General features: G+C 38.5%; 1 protein-coding gene across 17 annotated transcripts in view; it reads left to right on the forward strand.

The window, feature by feature from the left end:
- The window catches only part of WNK1 (WNK lysine deficient protein kinase 1), a 127,241-nt gene that overhangs the window by 34,619 nt on the left and 72,588 nt on the right, over positions 1–20,034 (forward strand). For all 17 annotated transcript variants that reach the window (XM_069585886.1, XM_069585889.1, XM_069585892.1 and 14 more), the window contains exon 2: positions 18,698–18,870. In XM_069585886.1, the coding sequence (XP_069441987.1) occupies positions 18,698–18,870 (173 nt within the window). The remainder of the gene's footprint in view (positions 1–18,697; positions 18,871–20,034) is intronic.

The following is a 20,034-nucleotide window of genomic DNA, read 5'->3' on the forward strand; positions in this document are numbered from 1 at the left end:
ATATTGAGTGCAGCACTTGAACAGCATCATCTTTTAAGATTTGAAATAGCTCAGCTGGAATTCCACCACCTCCACTAGTTTTGTTTGTAGTGATGCTTCCTAAAGCCCACGTGACTTCACAGTCAAGGATGTCTTGCTCTAGGTGAGTCATCACACCATTGTGGTTAACTGGATCATTAAGAGCTTTTTTGTATAGTTCTTTGTGTGTTCTTGCCATCTTTTTAAAATCTCTTCTGCTTCTCTTAGATCCTTCTGTTTTTGTCCTTTGTTGCACCTATCTTTGTATGAAATGTTTGTTCCCTTGGTATCTCCGATTTTCTTAGAGAAATCTCTAGTCTTTCTCATTCCATTGTTTTCTTTCTTTGTGTTGGTCACTTGAGAAGGCTTTCTTATCTCTCCTTGCTATTGCGCTGAAACTTTGCCTTCAGTTGAGTATACCTTTCCCTTTTTCCTTTGCCTTTGCTTCTCTTCTTAGCTATTTTAAGACCTCTTCAGACAACCACTTTGTCTTCCTGCATTTCTTGATCATTCTGTCGTCATAACTTGTCATAAAATGGTGAGCCATTTTGGTTCTCAGGTATTTATTATTTGTGACAAATATTGAGTGGGGCAGATAAACTTGTCTGTCCTGTAGCTTATTTAGCACAGAACATTGCACTAAAGTATATAACATTAACTATTAATATGATTGGGCTTCCCTGATGGCTCAGATGATAAAGAATCTGCCTGCAACGCAGGAGGCCTGGGTTTGATCCCTGGGTTGGGAAGACCCCCTGGAGAAGGAAATGGCAATCCACTCCAGTATTCTTGCTAGGGAAATCCCAGGGACAGAGGAGCCTGGCAGGCTACAGTCTGGCATTGCAAAGAAAGAGTCGTATACAACTTAGCAACTAACACACATTAAAATGACTAATGTGTCCTTTCCTTATAATTTTCCCTCCATTTCTAATCTTAAATTGCAAGAGTGTTGGCTGTTTTTAGTCATACAGCAATCATTTGTTGGTCCAGGTTTAAATACGTGTCATAATATCCCACTTCTGGGCTTCAGTAGGGAATAGCAGTTTGATTTTACTCAGACTTGTAGCCAGAGTGCCCACAATGGAAGAGAAGAACTGTGGGATTTCCCATTATACTGAACTGTCTGTCTTCCTAAGGATAGGAACTTTCTTAACCATCTGGGTAAATCCAAAGCACTGCTACTTCCTACCTCCCCCTCAAAGTGCAAGAGTTTGTCAAGGATGTTTTCTGGCAGAAGAAATTAGCCACGTGAAGGCGGGGAGGGAAATACATGTGTGTACAGGCTGAGGAAGAGCAAAGATATAAAGGTGAAAGAGCTTGGCACAGAACCATAGTAATTTTACTTCTGGTTAATAAGACTTTTTTTTTTCTTATTATTTTTGTAGTCTGTGACTCTTGTAGGAGAAAACCATACAAATAGGAATAAATTTGAATTGTTTAATAATAAAGCTGTATGCAGATGTTTACAACAGAACCTGAAAGTTTCTCCTTGTCTGTGCCGTCCTGCTTTTACTGCTTTTCCTGGAGGCAACCGTGTATTTTGTGCATTTTCATGTGCTTCCAGTTCTCCACCCCTTTGTACAAATATATATTCATTTTTTAAAAATTGTAACCATTTTTCTGTGACTTTTCTGTCCTTGTGGAGTTTTTACGGAAGTCTGAGGAAAAGAGACATGATTTGGATTCAGATTCCAGCTAGGTCATTAAAAGCCTCCATTTTCTTCATTTGTAAGATGAAGATAATGATAGAATCTCCCTTTTAGGGTTGATACACAGATTAAATGGGACTACATAAGGACTGTTTAGCATGGCAACTAGTTCTTGGTGAGTAATACATTGTAATTAAGAAATAAGGCCAGGACACTTTTGTGTCATCCTCCTATAGCTAAGGAATAAACTTGAAGCAGTGGAGCACAGCCAGCCCTCTCCATCTAAAGAATAAAATGTCTGGGGTCTAGCAGTGATGGCGGTGGCCAAGTGATTAAAGGGATGTGTCATGAAGAACAAATCAGACCTTTTCTTTGTGGTTTTTAGAATCATGGAGATACCAGATTGTCAGCTGTCTATGAAAGAACTATTTAAGGCAGAGCTTAGCAAAGTTGGATGACCTGAAAAATCTATAAAATTATGAGGAAGAATGTGTTGTTATATTGGTCTCCCTGTGTTGTCTGTTAAAATGAGACATGTACAAGAGAACTAAGTAGTAAATTTAGGATAAAAATAAGGTTACTGTCATAAAATATACTAAGAAAAAATGGTTGACTTCCTTTAGAAAAGATTATGGAAAGAATCCTAAAACCATAATATCATTCATGTAAATCCTTTAAAAATTTGTTATCAGCCTCTATTAACTTGGAATAATTGGTTCTCTTGAGCATCCTTTTTGTTTTTACCTTTTCTCTGCCGTCCGTTGTGTTGGGCTGTTTGTTAATGGAGCCTTGTAAATGTTTTCCTGCTTCAGGGAATGTTCTGATTTTTACTCCTGTTTTTTTTCCTATTCTCTCTCTCTCTTTTTTTTTTCTGGGACATATTTATTTGTATGGTGGAAGGACTGATGCTGAAGCTGAAACTCCAGTACTTTGGCCCCCTGATGCGAAGAACTGACTGGTTTGAAAAGTAACCCTGATGCTGGGAAAGATTGAAGGCGGGAGGAGAAGGGGACAACAGAGGATGAGATAGTTGGATGGCATCACCGACTCAATGGACATGAGTTTGAATAAACTCCGGGTGTTGGTGATGGACAGGGAGGCCCGGCGTGCTGCAGTCCATGGGGTCGGACACGACGACTGAGTGACTGAACTGAACGGAACTGACAGTTCTAAATCTTTTTCTCTCTCCTGCCTCTCCCCTCCCACCTCACGTTTTTGGCTTCATCTCTTTTGATCACCTTGTAATTTGGCAATGAGGTTTTAATATTTTAAAGAGAAAAAATAAGACCATTGAGCTTTTCTCTAGCATTCAGGTTTCCTGCTGCATGGCTGTCAATTTTTTTTTCCCCACCCAATCACCTGCCTTCCATATGTGTGGCTCACAGTGGGGCTATAAACACAAGTTTGGAAGATCTCATTCAAGAAAGAGCCAAAAGGAAAAAGCATGGGTATAAGAAGAGAATTTGGAAAAATCATGCAGGATCCAAAAGTATAAATTAAAATGCTAACGTATTCAGTAAGATGCATGGAGATCCAAGTGGATTTCTGGCATGAGAGAAAGAAGATCAGACTACTTTAAGGAGGGCTTGAGAAGACAATTCAAGACAACAATAGCAGAATTTAAATCTACATTGAATATCATTTAAAAAAAAAAAGCTGATGCCACAGAAAGTCAATAATAATGAGAAGTGAATTCAAAGAAGAGAGAAATAATTTATGGATAGTTGAGTTTCTAAAGGGACCAATCAATAATTGATAGCCTAGGAGATGATTTTTCTGAGTTAAAAAAGTTCTTTGCATATAGACAGAACTCATTACTTCATTCTCATCAAAAACCAACAAATACACATCTTAGACAAAGAATCTAGCAAAATAATTGAACTTTAAAGATTGGGAAGAAGGGCAGCTTATAAATGTCCATGTGGAGAAATACAGTTATTAATACTAAAGATCCAAAGTCAGACTCCCAGAAGACCATGGCATGTACTATTTAAAGGAGCTAGAGTATTGAAACAGGACTTAAGGCATCAAGAATTGAAGCCATTTTGTAATGATCAACAATATAAATGAAGTTGTTAAAAATGTAAGCATGGCTGTAAAGGGAATTTGTGATGAATAGTCTATGGAATCAAAAAGGAAGCACTAATCAATCTCCAGATAACTGTAGCAAGAAGAGGTAAGGAAGGTGGTAAACATGGTTTAAACTGTTGTAAGGCCAGAGAGCCTGACTCTAGATGTAAGGCAAAGAATGTTGTTGGACAAGTAAAAGGAAACTCTGATAGAATGAAATAAGGTACCTTCCAGACTGCTGGGAGAAGACATGAAAAGGAAAATAATTCAGTCATATGTTAGATTGACTCATACTACTGTATTCAGTCATTATTGACTGACAAATATGACAGTTTTATTTGGTTCAGTAGTATTCCATTTTGTATATTTACCAGGTTTTGTTTTCCATTTATCTGTTGTTGGACAGTTGGGTTGTTTCCACACTTTGTCTACTGTGAATACTGTTGCCGTGAACAGTGGTATAAAAGTTGTTATCTGTGTGAGTCTCAGCTTCAGTTTCTTTGGGTATAAGCCTAGAGGTTGAATTGCTGGATTATATGGTAATTCTGTTTAGATTTTTGAGTAAATTTGCCAGACTTTTCCATAGTGGCTGTACCATTTTATATTTCTATCAATAATGCCCAAAGGTTTCAGTTTCTCTGTATTTTTGCTAACCCACTAAATTTCCAAGTTGTTTTTGTTTTTTGTTTTTATGGTAGCCTCCTAATGGCTTTGAAGTTGACTTAAATTGTTAACATATTATTTGTGTAAGTAGAAAACAATATATATTCCTTGTGTTTTATAGATCTTATACAACTATAAAATCAAAATATACTTTCAGTTTTGCAAATTAAACTGAAATCAAATTAATGTTTATTGTTTCAGTCTTCCTTTATAAATACTTTACTCCTTTGAGAATGTCTTTTTAATGATAACTGCAGAAATACTCCCTTTAACTGCTAAAGGAATTCAGAGTAACTAATTGGGAAATTTGCTGACATTTTAGGGCATTCCAACCTGCTTACAGCCAAACTTAATTTATGAACAAAATTAACAATGACTTGAATATATAAATTGCCACTCAGGTTATCATCTGGTTGCTAATTTAGTTAAAAAAGCACACTGCCTTAAATCTTTTGTTCAACTAGTTGAGCCACAATATACAGATATAACTTGGGAAACCCATGGCTCAGACAGTAAGGAATCTGCCTGCAATGCAGGAGACCTGGGTTTGATCCCTGGATCAGGAAGATTCCCTGGAGAAGGAAATGGCAACCCATTCCAGTATTTTTGTCTGGAGAATTCCATGGATAGAGGAGTCTGGTGGGCTACAGTTCATGGGGTCACCAAGAGTCCAACACAACTGAATGACTAACACTTTCACTTTCATATGTATATAAATTTGTAATCCATTCTCTAAGTCGGAGCACAGAATTCTTTTCAGTTCACTTCAGTCGCTCAGTCGTGTCCGACTCTTCGTGACCCCATGACTGCAGTATGCCAGGTTTCCCTGTCCTTCACCAACTCGTTCAAACTCATGTCCATCGAGTCAGTGATTCCATCCAACCATCTCATTCTCTGTCATTTCCTTCTCCTCCTGCCTTCAGTCTTTCCCGGCATCAGAGTCTTTTCAAATGAGGCAGTTCTACACATCAGGTGGCCAAAGTATTGGATGGAGTTTCAGCTTCAGCATCAGTCCTTCTAGTGAATATTCAGGACTGATTTCCTTTAGGATGGACTGGTTTGATCTCCTTGCAGTCCTCCAGAACTCCAGTTCAAAAGCATCAATTCTCCAACTCTCAGCTTTCTTTATAGTCCAACCCTCACATCATACATGACTACTGGAAAAACCATAGCTTTGACTAGACAGACCTTTTAATATGCTGTCTAGGTTGGTCATAGCTTTTCTTCCAAGGAGCAAGCATCTTTTAATTTCGTGGCTACAGTCACCATCTGCAGTGATTTTGGAGCCCCAAAATATAAAGTCTGTCACTGTTTCCATTGTTTCCCCATCTATTTGCTGTGAAGTGATGGGACCAGATGCCGTGATCTTAGTTTTCTAAATGTTGACTTTTAAGCCAACTTTTTCCACTCTCCTCTTTTACTTTCATCAAGAGGCTCTTTAGTTCTTTACTTTCTGCCATAAGGGTGGTATCATCTGTGTATGTGAGGTTATTGATATTTCTTCTGGCAATCTTGATTCCAGCTAGGGCTTCATCCAGCCTGGCATTTCACATGACGTACTGTGCATGTAAGTTAAATAAGCCTGGTGACAATATACAGCTTTGACATACTCCTTTCCCAATTTTGAACTAGTTTGTTGTTCCATGTCTGGTTCTCACTGTTGCTTCTTGACCTGCATACAGATTTCTCAGGAGGCAGGTCAGGTGGTCTGGTATTCCCTTCTCCCATAATTCACAGTTTGTTGTGATCCACACAGTCAAAGGCCTTGGTGTAGTCAATAAAGCAGAAGTAGATGTTTTTCTGAAACTCTCTTGCTTTTTTGATGATCCGCATGTTGGCAATTTGATCTCTGGTTCCTCTGCCTTTTCTAAAACCAGCTTGAACCTCTGGAAGTTCACAGCCTGGCTTGGAGAATTTTGAGCATTACTTGGCTAGTGTGTGAGATGAGTGCAATTGTGTGGTAGTTGGAAAATTCTTTGGCATTGCCTTTCTTTGGGATTGGAATGGAAACTGACTTTTTCCAGTCCTGTGGCCACTGCTGAGTTTTCCAAATTTGCTGGCATATTGACTGCAGCACTTTCACAGCATCATCCTTTAGGCTTTGAAATAGCTCAGCTGGAATTCAATTCCATTGCCTCCACTAGCTTTGTTCATAGTGATGGTTCTTAAGGTCCACTTGACTTCAGATTCCAGAATCGTTCTACCCATGCCTGATATGTCTTGCAGTCCCAAATTAAGATAATGCTAACTTCTCCAGATGACTTCTTCAGTAGTCTATTCCACTGCAGTGTAAAATTGGCCAAATGTGAATTAGATTCACAAATATATATCAAGGAGTAAATCCCTATGAATGGAGTATCTGACATAAAAATTCTGTTCTTTTGTGTAATGATTTTCACAGTTTAAAAGTTTGCAGGCAGTATGTTGATTCCTCAGAATAACTTAGTCAAGAAGGATGATGTTTTCATTTTACAGCAAGGAAACTCATGGCAGTTTCTTGAGTTACAGGAGTGCCGAAGAAGAGATGAGTATGCTGTGTGGATTACAGGATTCGTTCCTACCTGTATGGGTTGTTTTGGAAGGTGTGAAAGAAAAGTTGGATCTGAGTGGCTTTGGAATATGGATTTGATGTACCCGAGGGTTTCTCAAACTTAGTGGTCGTAAGAAATTCTTTTCCCTGTTGATTGATTCGCTAGGGTGAGGGCAGTGCCTGAGAATCCTTGGCTACAAATACCCCAGAAGATTCTTGTAATGGGGCAAAATTGACTGGCTAATTTTACACTCACTATTTCAGAGCAGGGGACTGGGTATGATTAAAAAGTATTTTGGAGAACATATGAATCTGAAGGATAGAATGAGGTGGAAAAAAGCATAATTAGGCGATAGATTTTTTAAACAGGACGTAGTTGTACCTTTTACTGGGTTGCAATAATGTAAATGAAATGTGGAAAATGATGCAATTTCAGAGATTAAAGGAGATTCCACCTTTACTACTTGGAAAGGCAAAGAGAAACAAGGAAATTGAAGTGGATAAGCTAGTTTTGGAAGAAATTTGTAAAGTAGGAGATACATTGAGTTGTTGACCGTAAAATGTCCAGTAGACATTTGTAAATAATAATTTGTACTCCAGAATTGGCAAAACAATACATTAAAATAGTCTGACCTTGATAAGCATGAGGATATCAAGTATTCATTCTCAGTGTAAAACTCTAAAGATGGATGTCCTTGTGCACATCAGGCTTTCTGGTTTTGTTTTTCATTCCTCACTCTTCAAATCTTACTGCTGTCTGTACTTTTGAGTTTACTTGTAAAGTTGAAGTATTTATTCACTGCCCCTGAAGTGGATATGGTAAAGAGAGAGGTTAAGGCTGAGCTAATGAGAGGATTTTAGAAGAAAAGAGGGCATATAAGTATTTAAAGTTCATATGAATGGCTATGTTAAAGAGTCTTCTCTCTTTTTTTTTTAGTTAAAGTTTTTTTGCTTTGTTCTAATTTTCTTGGGCTGATACCTTGTCGGGCACACAGAAAAGCTCATGCATTGTATTTTTACATGCTTGGTCGTGTCTGGCTCTTAGTGACCCCATGGACTGTACCAGGCTCCTCTGTCCGTGGGATCTACCAGGCAGTAAGACTGGAGGGGGTTGCCGTTTCCTTCTCTAGGGGATCTTCCCAGCCCAGGGATGGAACCCGAGTTTCCTGCATTGGCAGGTGGATTCTTTATCACTGAGCCATCAGGGAAGCCCATGTTCTTATATACTGGACTTTATTTTATTGACTTCTTTCCTGAACAAAACAAAACAGTCTGGATATCAGACTCTGAATTCTGTGATGAGATACCTGCTGTTTTGTGGTGTGTACCCACCTCATTTAAGTTCCCGTGCTGGCCAGTTCTTACCAGGATGACCCACTAAGTTTTGTTTCCTTGGTCTCTCCCTTGGTGACCATTCATCAACTCCATTTCATTTGGACTTTGTTTTCGGTATCCATTGCAGAGTAACTTTTGTCTCTGAAGTGTAAAATTTTCTTCCTATAAATAATCAAGAGTTTTTTGATCTTTGCATCCAGCTTCAACTCTCCTTGTACCCCCTTGGCCGCCTTCTTTTTTTTCCTTAGGAAGTTTTAGAATAAGTTCCTACCCTACAACCATTGGAATTTAGCCCTCTCAGTTAACTGCATTCATGTTCAGATAAATCTAATTTATCTCAATGAAGCCTATTTATGAGACTAGGTAGTATTCTGAATTTTGCTGTATTGTAAACAATAGATATTGTAAGTCATTTAGTGAAAATAGCTATTTTCTGATAGGACTAAATATGTTTACTCTTTTGTGGTTCAGCTATTACAAGTATCTGCTACATTTTTTAGTCTTAATATAAAGCTTTCTATATGTACCAGGCTTCAGATATTTTTTATTTCCTTTTGGTTTTGTGCCTCTGAAAAGAGAAGGGTGGTGAGAATCTCAAGCCCCACATTTACTTGTTTGTGGCCCAGATTTGGGGTGACGTGGAGGATGCTTAGTGGTAGAACTACTAAATAAATTAGCATAAGTCTGGTTTGAGAGAGCACTCAAGACTTTCTTGTATAAGTAGATTATTTTTTCTTCCTGCTTTGAAACAGAGAACATTTTGTAAGAAAATAAAATGCGAATAAAGATGAGGCAGAGGGAGAAGGGAGCAGTGGAGGAGGAGTTAAAACAGGTTCTTTTTTTGCTCTTCTTTTGATGACCTTTTTTTTTTTTTTAATCTATCCGTTGACCTGTTGAGGAAAATTTAAACAGACTCTCTTCTCTACAGGATAGACCCTGTTCCTAAGGCTATCATATTGGAAGGTCATAATGAAATTTGTAGAAGGAGTTTGTTGTTCAGTCGCTCAGCCGTGTCCGACTCTTGCGATTCCATGGACTATAGTAAGCCAGGCTCCTCTGGCCGTGAAATTTCGTAGACAAGAATACTGGAGTAGGTTGTCATTTCCTTCTCCAGGGGATCTTCCCGACCTAGGGATCAAACCTGTGTCTCCTGCATTGCAGGCAGGTTCTTTACCACTGAGCTACCATGGCTTTACTCTGTAGATGTGGCCATGTAAAACTCAGGTTTAATTTTCACATGGTATTTCACAACACCTTAAAAGCCCTATTAATCTTTGTTGTTGTTGTTGTTAACAGGAGTTTTTGCATGAGCATCATTATTTTGCTTCTATTAGTTATTTTCCCCACCTTTCCTCAAGCCTTCAAGCCTCAAGTCTGATTATTTGGGGATTTTCAAGAAGAATATGTTACCTGTAGTTAAAAAGCAAAGTATTCAGTAGATAGAAGTCTTTAAGAGTACAAAATACTTTTCTTTGTAAAGTATTTCAATTCAAATACTATCTTTGAATTGTTACTTTAGACCATGAAGGCCTGTGAGAGAGAGGAATCTGGACTTAGTCATGTACATGATAACTTTATGTGATAACTTGCTTTCAAAATACAGAATAATGCTTTAAATTTTCAGGAAATATTTACTGGAACCCATGCTGCATGGGCCCAAACAGTCGTTCAAACTGCTGTTCTCTATGCCTGAAGACAAGTTTTTATTTCCATATTCCAACGCCCAACAATTCATATCACTGTAAAAGATGGAGTAGGTGCTCAGGGCTGTGCAAAGTCAGTGTGGTGCAGACAGTGATAAACAGGGAGGACTCCAGCATTGACCTCACGTACTCTAATCAAGGAGCTCCAGACACTGCTCTCCACCCATATTTTGATGTGTAGACTTATCACATGTGTTATTTTAGTAGTAAAATTTTGAATATTGCTAAAAATAAAATGCATAGAAGTTTAAATGTTAATAAGTCTCAAGTGTCAAATTTTCTGGGGGTACAAATGTTAATTAACTAATAAGGGAAATATTTTTGACTTGATTTTATGAAAATCAAGCTCACTGTTTCAGTTAATCAATTTGTTTGGAAGGTTTGTTTCTGGGGCTGATAAAATAATCAATAGGAAGGCATAGGATTGCTGTTTTAGAGAATACTGAAATTTAGGGATGAGAAATGCCTCCAGAGGATGTTTAAAATATACAGAGCAAGGAACTGGAGTTGTCAAATTGCTGTAGGTCATTATACATTGCATTTCTCACCCAAGAAGAAATTGCATCAGCAGATAATCTCCTGAGCACTGTTATTTGGACGGCACTGAGATGAACGGTTGTTTCACTTGTTGTTAAGCTCCCCACCTCCACCCCTAGCTGCCTGGAACTGTGCATGTTATGGGAGGCCATGTGACAGTGATCCTTGGTTTTGTTCATTTAGCCTGTCAAAACAATTTTGTGTAGGTGGAAAGAAATGAATGAAATGAATAGAGTGGGTTAGCTGCATCAGCTCTCATTTACACCGAAGGTAATGAGTGTTACAGTAGGGATAGTGTATCAAGCCCCCAGAAATACCCAGTTTGATAATGTTGGAGAAAAAGATGCCAAAAAGCAACAGCTGTGGTAATCTGCTTGAAATTTTCTTTGATACTTACAGTTAGAAATAGGGACTTCCCTAGTGGTTAAGACTCTGCTCCTAATGCAGGGACCTTGAGTTCAGTCCCTGGCCAGGGAACTAAGATCTCACATGCTGCGTGATGTGGCCAAAAAATAAAATAAAAAATAAATTTTACCATTGACTTCATGATAATTTGATTGTCAGTTAGCAGTGTTTAAGTGTCCAAGTCTTTTTTTTAATACAACTTTTAAAGGTTACAGTCCATTTACAGTTATTAAAAAATATTGGTTGTGTTTCCTGTGTTGTACAACACATCTATATAGCCTGTCATATATGCAGTAGTTTGTACTTCCCATCCCCGCCATGCCATACTGGCCCCCTCCCCCGCTGGTAACCACAAGTGTGTTCTCTGTATCTGTGAGTTTACTTCTTTTTTGTTATATTTGACAAATGATAGTATTTAAACAATGTATACTCCTTCTGTTTTACCTTCAACTATAATTTATAATTCAGTAAAGTGCCTAGTTGTTTTCAGTGGTCCCTAGTTAATAACAAATATCAACATGGCTCTTCTGAGAAGAAAAATGTTCTAGGAGCTATATAAAAATTAAGATATGTTTGTCTAGTTTAGTGAATGGAACATGAGCTGTGAATCAAATCTTCATTTAATTTGTGCTTCTGTGAATTTGAGGAAGACTAAATTTCTGTATATCATGGGTTTTCTGAGAATGGGAACAGAAGTACAACCACCAGTTAGTGCAAATAGCAAACACTTGACAAATATTAATTAAAAAGCCCCAGGTGTTCTTATGGTCTGTGTGCTTATGTTAGTTTTGATCTCTTTTACATTGTTTTACAAATTCTTGTGGGTGCTAAAATAGTATAGTTCTCTGAGATATGAAATTGTCCTAGATTAAGAAGTCCTAGAGCAAGTTAACAGATTATTGAAAGAAATACCAAATTACTTGGTTGGACTTTTTCTCTACTTAGTTGGTAATCTATATTCATAGTTTTTTTTAATCTATATTAATATTTGGGTGTGGTGAGTGTTACATTGCTGCCCATGAGCTTTTCTCTAGCTGCAGCAAGTGGGGGCTACTTTATGGCGTGTGGGCTTTTCGTTGTGGTGGCCTCTCTTGTTGCAGAGCACAGGCTCTAGGGCCTGAGGGCTTTAGTAGTTATTAGGTGCTGGCTCAGTGGTTGCTGCAGGTGCTCTCAGTAATTGTGGCTTACGGGCTTAGTTGCTCCTCGGGATGTAGAAATCTTCCTGAACCAGGAATCAAACCAATGTCCCCTGCATTCCAAGTTAACCTCTAGACCACCAGGGAAGTCCTGTGCTCATATTTCTAATGTTAAAGACTTAAAGCAAGATTCCCTTAAAATAAGTCATCAGTAGCTTTCAGGGAGGATAAAAATCTATAATAGACACATAAAATAGTCTCCATTTACAGTATAGATGACTTTGAGGCAAAATTAGATAAAAATTGCATTCAGAGTATTTATTCTGTAGAAGAAAATTGGTTGTAGATTTTTGTTGAGTAAGACGTCCCTGTTTTGTTACTAGCGTGCCCCCCCCTTTATATTTTCCTATAAATGAGTAGTTGGCAGACTTTTTACAATAGCTTTTAACAAATCCTTTAAAAAATCAAAATGATGGCAGCCTTGACCTTTGCAGATGGGTCGTAGTGTTTGAGTTGTGTTTTACTGAGTCTCAGAGGCCCAAATTTAATCCTTACCTTTCTTTTTTAAGTCATAAGAATTTTTTTTATTCCTGAGGAAATGCTAACTACTTGTGAAGAATGTACACACACTTTATTTTTTGGAAAGCACATTCATGAATTCACTTAACACATGGCAGTTGAACAATGCTAGATTGTCAGATGCTAAAGATAGAACACTGAAAAGGCATTTTGTCACTGCTTTTAGAAAAAGCATCACTGTAATATTACTTGTGACTAAGAGCTCTGAAAGAGGCATATAGATGGTTCATGTCACTGTACAGCTAGGCGGGAGGGGATGATTTAACCTAGAGTAGGGGGCAGTCAACAGTGCTATCCCTGTGTGAATGACTGGACTTTAACCGGGCATAAAAGCTCCATGGAAGGGCATCCTGTATAGAAGGAAGCATGTGTGAGGGACCTGAATGGGAAGAAGCTGCCATGCTTGAGAAGGGAAACCTGAGAGTGACAAGAAAAAGGCTCTAAGAGTGGGCAAGGATTGTATCGTGTAGGGCATTGTAGGTTGTAGGGGTTTTCCACCTTTATCCTAAAGGCTGCAGAAAGCTATTAGAGAGTTTTAAACAGGATTATGACATACGGTACTTCACCGAGTCTAAGATTCCAATTGTATGATGTACTCTAATTTCAGAGATGTTAAAAATGTGGAAAATGACATTTCTAAGAATCAATGAAGTGGTCATACCATAGAATTGATTAAATTGATGTTAAAATATTCTGACTGTATTTGGATAGAGTGGAATACACATTGTACAGGGGTAATAAGATTAGATGTGTGGAAACAGCTAGTAGGTTTACTGCAGAAATCCAGAGGGAGATCGTGACAGCTTGAATGAAATAGGATGGTGGCAGTAGAGAAAGACATGAATAAATTACTTTGGTTTGAGTTTTCTGGAGAAAAGGTTTACAAGTCTTGTATACATTAAAACACTCGTGGATATCATAAAAACAATCTTTATGTAGATTTTAAATCAAAATTTAAGTAACAATGTAGAGTGATTATGCCACAGTCTTGGTTAACCTCTAGTGACAAGTTTCTGGCTATACCAGTTGAGAGAAAACATTTTGTTTACTACTAAGTACTGTAAACTACCTTATCCTGTACAATGTAAATTCCAAGTTTCAGCTGCAGTGGTCTACTATAAGTGATACACTTTCCAGAGGCTCTAAACTCTGGTTGAATAAACACATTTAAGTTAGTTTATATCTCGTAGCTCAAGGTTATTAAAGTTCTGAGCCTCCTTGCCTCCAGTCTATATCCTGCATTTCCAAGTTTACCTTTAGCACTTTCTACAGACTCTTGTGTTCTTAAGCAATTCAGGTATTCTAACACTAGAGCTCCATGCCCATGATCTCAGTGCTTAGGGTAGCCTGCTATGGTGAGGACAACACTAGCTTGTGCACACAGAATTGGGTCTTATAGCGAGTACTTGCTCTCCAAGTACTCTTTTCATAAATACAAATAAAAGTATTTTCTCTTTTTAATATCTAATGAAGTTAATGCCTCTGCCTCTTACATTGGAAGGTCTAGACTAGCAGGAAACTTGTCTCTTAGGTTTGTCGTATCCTATTGCCTGACATGGGGTACTCAAGTATTTAAAATTTAATCAACCATTTATGAGGAGATATAATAATCGCTAAAACTGAAATGAATGTTGCATGTCTCAGAAAATAAGAGTACTTATCAAGACAAGTAGACTATATATTGGAAATATAAAAATTAAATATTACTTAATGGTAGGTAGAATATTATAATTCATTTGGCTCGTGTGTGATTAGTCTTCTGATTGTTCTGAGAGTAGATTAACATTACAGTTTCTTTAAGTTTTCATAATTCAGCAGTAATGTATGAGAGTCAACAGGTGATCTAGGTTTTCTTTTTTGAATAGTGTCCTGAAATGACATGTAAGAATGTATGGTAAACTATTTTTTTAATAAAACATACATTAATAAGCACTATTGTCAGTAAATGAAAAATGAAACAAGCTGAAAATTCTTCCCACTGTATAATACCAGATACTTTGAAAATTTTAATGAGAAGAACTACAAAATCCTATCCTTTTAAATGCATAGTTGAGCTTATGGGGATGTCAGGATGATTTCCAAGGTTTAAAAACAAGAAACTAGAAACCAGAGTAGGAAAAGTGAATTGACACTGGGGTTTTTCTGGGACAGTTGCCAGTCTTGTTGACTAAGAGGCATGGTTTAAAAGGAAAGATATACCCATTTGAATGCAGAGTTCCAAAGAATAGCAAGGAGAGATGAGAAAGCCTTCCTCAGTGATCAGTGCAAAGAAATAGAAGAAAACAGTAGAACGGGAAAGACTAGAGATCTGTTCAAGAAAATTAGAGCTACCAAGGGAACATTTCATGTTAAGATGGGCTCGATAAAGGACAGAAATGGAATGGAACTAACAGAAGCACAAGATGTTAAGAAGAGATGGCAAGAATACACAGAAGAACTATACAAAAAAGACCTTCATGACCCAGGTAATCATGATGGTGTGATCACTCACCTAGAGTGAGACATCCTGGAATGTGAAGGCACGTGGGCCTTAGGAAGCATCACTACAAACAAAGCTAGTGGAGATGATGGAATTCCAGTGGAGTTATTTCAAATCCCAAAAGATGATGCTGTGAAAGTGCTGCACTCAATATGCCAGCAAATTTGGAAAACTCAGCAGTGGCCAGAGGACTGGAAAGGTCAGTTTTCATTCTAATCCCAAAGAAAAGTAATGCCAAAGAATGCTCAAATTACCACACAATGGCACTCATCTCACACACTAGCAAAATAATGCTCAAAATTCTCCAAGCCAGGCTCCAACAGTACGGGAACCATGAAATTCCAGAGGTTCAAGCTGGTTTTAGAAAAGGCAGAGGAACCAGAGATCAAATTGCCAATATCCGCTGGATCATCAAAAAGCAACAGAGTTCCAGAAAAACACCTATTTCTGCTTTATTGACTATGCCAAGGCCTTTGACTGTGTGGATCACCACAAACTGTGGAAAATTATAAAAGAGGTGGGAATACCAGACCACCTAAACCTGCCTCTTGAGAAATCTGTGTGCAGGTCAGGAAGCAACAGTTAGAACTGGGCATGGAACAACGGGCTGGTTCCAAATAGGAAAAGGAGTATGTCAAGTATGTCACCCTGCTTATTTAACTTATATCTAGTATATGACAAGAAATGCTGGGCTGGATGAAGCACAAGCTGGAGTCAAGACTGCCGGGAGAAATATCAGTAACCTCAGATATTCAGATGACACCACCCTTATGGCAGAAAGCAAAGAAGAACTAAAGAGCCTCTTGATGAAAGTGAAAGAGGAGAGTGAAAAAGTTGGCTTAAAGCTCAACATTCAGAAAACTAAGATCATGGCATCTGGTCCCATCACTTCATGGGAAATAGATGGGGAAATAGTGTCAGACTTTATTTTTTTGGGCTCCAAAATCACTGCAGCCATGAAATTAAAAGACACTTACTCCCTTGGAAGAAAAGCTGTGACCAGCCTAGACAGCATATTGAAAAGCAGAGACATTACTTTGCCAACAAATGTCCGTCTAGTCAAAGGTATGGTTTTTCCAGTGGTCATGGATGGATGTGAGAGTAGGACTGTAAAGAAAGCTGAGCACTGAAGAATTGATGCTTTTGAACTGTGGTGTTGGAGAAGACTCTTGAGAGTCCCTTGGACTGCAAGGAGATCCAGCCAGTCCATCCTGAAGGAAATCAGTCATTCATTGGAATGACTGATGGTTAAGCTGAAACTCCAATATTTTGGCAGCCTGATGTGAAGAACTGACTTATTTGAAAAGACCCTGATACTGAGAAAGATTGAAGGCAGGAGGAGAAGGGAACGATAGAGAATGAGGTGGTAGATGGCATCACCAACTCAATGGACATGAGTTTGAGTAAACTCCGGGAGTTGGTGATGGACAGGGATTACCGCCATGCTGCAGTCCATGGATTGCAAAGAGTCGGACATGACTGAACGACTGAACTAAACTTATGGTTTTATCATCTCCCCAAGAATAGATGAAATCTCAAGCCCAAGCAGGTATTGGAATTGAGATCCAGTAAACTTGTTCCTTAAAGAGGAATGTGTGTGCTGAGTCGCTTCAGTCATGTCTGACTTTGTGACCCCATGGACTGTAGCCCACCAGGCTCTTCTGTCCTTGGGATTCTCCAGGCATGAATACTAGACTGGGTTGCCATGCCCTCCTCCAGGGGATCTTCCTGACCCAGGGATCAAACCCACGTCTCTTTCATCTCCTGCATTGACAGGTGGGTTCTTTACTGCTAGCGCCCCCTGGGAAGCTCTAAAGAGGAACAACACCTTTAATATAAAGACAGACTAGAGAAAATTTCAGTTTCCGAGTCAGGGAAACAACAGTTTTTCCCAAGTCACGTGAAAAAAAGTTTACCCTGAGAATTCATGGTCTGGGAGCTATGTTCATGCAAGTATGAGATAAGGATTTGAACTTGGATTACTTGGAAGTCACAAAGAGTCCAGCAAGACCGAATGATTAATAGTGTCACTTTTCACTTTTACATGGAGTGATAGCACTGCAGTGCCAGGCATGGCCCCTTTGAAAAGCAGTTTGTTAATACCTGTTCCCTGTGATCCAGCAATTCTACTGCTAGCTTAGCCTAACAGATGTATTTACTGGGGTTTTTATGCCCCAGAAGGCTTAAATAATGAAAGCTAGAATAATGTTTTAGGTTCATATAATAAAATACATAGTATATTGAAAACAAATTGTATTAAAATAGTTATTAAACCTTTTGAATTTGTGATATAGTATGTATTATTAATGTATATATTTATAAGCTCTCCTAGAAGATCTAATGACTAGCGTAATTTCACAGAATGCCTAGTGTGGTATTTTAAGATAGGGATGGTATATCTAATCAGGGTAGTAGTAGTAGTAGTGGAAGTCGGTCCTAGTACTGGCGGATTGAACCCAGGTCTCCTCCATTGCAGTCAGATTCTTTACCAGCTGAGCCACGGGAGCCACTCTAAGAATACTGGAGTGGGTAGCCTGTTCCTTTTCCGACGGATCTTCCCAACCCACGAATCAAACTGGGATCTCCTACATTGCAGGCGGATTCTTTACCAAGAATTATTTAAGGGCAGCAATGGGAAAGGCTATCTAGTTACACAGGAGAGTTTACATTACGTCTTTAGTGTTTAGACACATTATGTTATTGTATGCCTGGAATAGTTTGTTAAAATATGTATTACGTGCTTTGGTAGTTGACAGTTTCAACTTTAATTTACAGGGCAATGCAGAGTTTGTGTGTATGGTGCTTTGTCAAAGGAAGAACATCAGATTAAGTGCTTTTCTCCATTTACCTCAGATAAGAAGTGAATTAACCCGTAAAGTGCCAGGCACTTTAAATATGTGATAGAAACATGCCTAGTAGATTACTTCTTACAACAGTCCTATGAGGTGAAGGCATACGCAGTCATCCCTCAATTTCCTTGGGGAGGAGAGGGGAGAAATTTAGATCTCACTACTTCCAAAATGCAATCTTGTTTCATTATTAAATTGCATGTCTCTGTCAATAGGTGACTTACATTGGAATTGGTAAAATAACTGTACCTAAACACCGTGTATCTGAAGCACACATTAACTGTGAAGATAGTAAAATAATCTCAAGCATGACCTTATAATTTAGAGTTTTCTTAAACACACTTTAGCCTGTTCTCATACTCCCCATAACAGGCTGATTAAGTTATTATTAGTAACTTCAGTGTTAGGATGTTTTATTTTAACATTGTTGGTCATTATAATATAGTCCATGTTTAGCATCTAAGTGTGACTATGTGGCTTGGTGTGTTTTTTTATTTTAAACCATATTCTGTGTCTTCTTTTTTTTTTTTAAGTTTCAGATATACAGCAAAGTGATTCAGTTATACATATGCATGTATCCATTTTCAAGTCCTTTTCCCTTTTGGTTTATTACAGAATATTGAGCAGAGTTCTCTGTGTTATACAGTAGGTCCGTTGGTTATCTGTTTTAAATATGGTAGTGTATACCTATTAGTCCCAAACTCCTAATCTTAAACCATATTCTCTTTTGCTGTTTGATTATAGGATCGAAAGTTAACAAAGTCTGAGAGGCAGCGATTTAAAGAAGAGGCTGAAATGTTAAAGGGTCTTCAGCATCCCAATATTGTTCGATTCTATGATTCCTGGGAATCCACAGTAAAGGGAAAGAAGTGCATAGTATTGGTGACTGAACTGATGACATCCGGAACTCTTAAAACGTAAGTTTATCAATGTTAGAAAAGCTGACCAGGAAATAGAAGAGAACTTGAATCTCTTATTTCAGGCCCTATCAGTTCTTGTTGCCCAGCATCCTAAGGAGGAAATGTTAGTATGGGAGCACATACCCTGCTCACAAGGTTCTCTGGTGTATAAAGTGGTCTGGTAGGAGATCCAACCAGTCCATTCTGAAGGAGATCAGCCCTGGGATTTCTTTGGAAGGAATGATGCTAAAGCTGAAACTCCAGTACTTTGGCCACCTCATGCGAAGAGTAGACTCATTGGAAAAGACTCTGATGCTGGGAGGGATTGGGGGCAGGAGGAGAAGGGGACGACAGAGGATGAGATGGCTGGATGGCATCACTGACTCGGTGGACATGTCTGAGTGAACTCTGGGAATTGATGATGGACAGGGAGGCCTGGCATGCTGCGAGTCATGGGGTCGCAAGGAGTTGGATACGACTGAGCGACTGAGCTGAACTGAAGTATTAACTGAGATGGAGTCGCAGAGTAAGCCTAGTTACTTTTAAGTCATGGTGAATGACGTTTCTAAAGTTGAGTGGCTGAGAGATCAGAAATCAAGTGACAAGGTAGCCCTCTAGTGGTTGAAATGAAGCTGAAGCTTATTGACAAGTTTTACCGATTTATCACTTCATGTTGGGCAGTTTTTGCTATGTCTTTGCAAATTTGTACTGAATGCCAATTGTATTGTGACATTTATACAGATAATTCAGTTTCCCACAGGAGCATCAGAAATTGAAGCCAAAACAGCTAGATCAGTCACCTCTTCCAGGAATATGGATAGGTCAAGCGTGGATAGCCCTGTATCTCCTGGATGTACCCCATGCCTGTGCTCGTGGATACTCAAAAGTGACATGTGCAAAGCCAACAGATTATCTCCCCCTGCAAATTCTAATTTCCCTTCCAACTTTTCTAATATTTATGGCAACATCTTTATTCTAAGTTGTCCAGGATTCTTCTTATTCACATGTGTCTTTCTTTTCTTTCTTTGTGCTCCCTGGTGCTGTACTTGAGACTTGATAAATATTTGAATGAATTAAGGAAATTTGTGAAATTAAGGAAAATTGTGTGATAAGAGTTCTGTATATCTTCATCTTGAGATTCTTTTTCTGGTTTGAATACTTAGTGGGTTGTCATTCTGTCAG

This window comes from Ovis canadensis, chromosome 3, assembly GCF_042477335.2.
Source record: "Ovis canadensis isolate MfBH-ARS-UI-01 breed Bighorn chromosome 3, ARS-UI_OviCan_v2, whole genome shotgun sequence".
In the NCBI taxonomy this organism is placed as follows: Eukaryota; Metazoa; Chordata; class Mammalia; order Artiodactyla; family Bovidae; genus Ovis; species Ovis canadensis.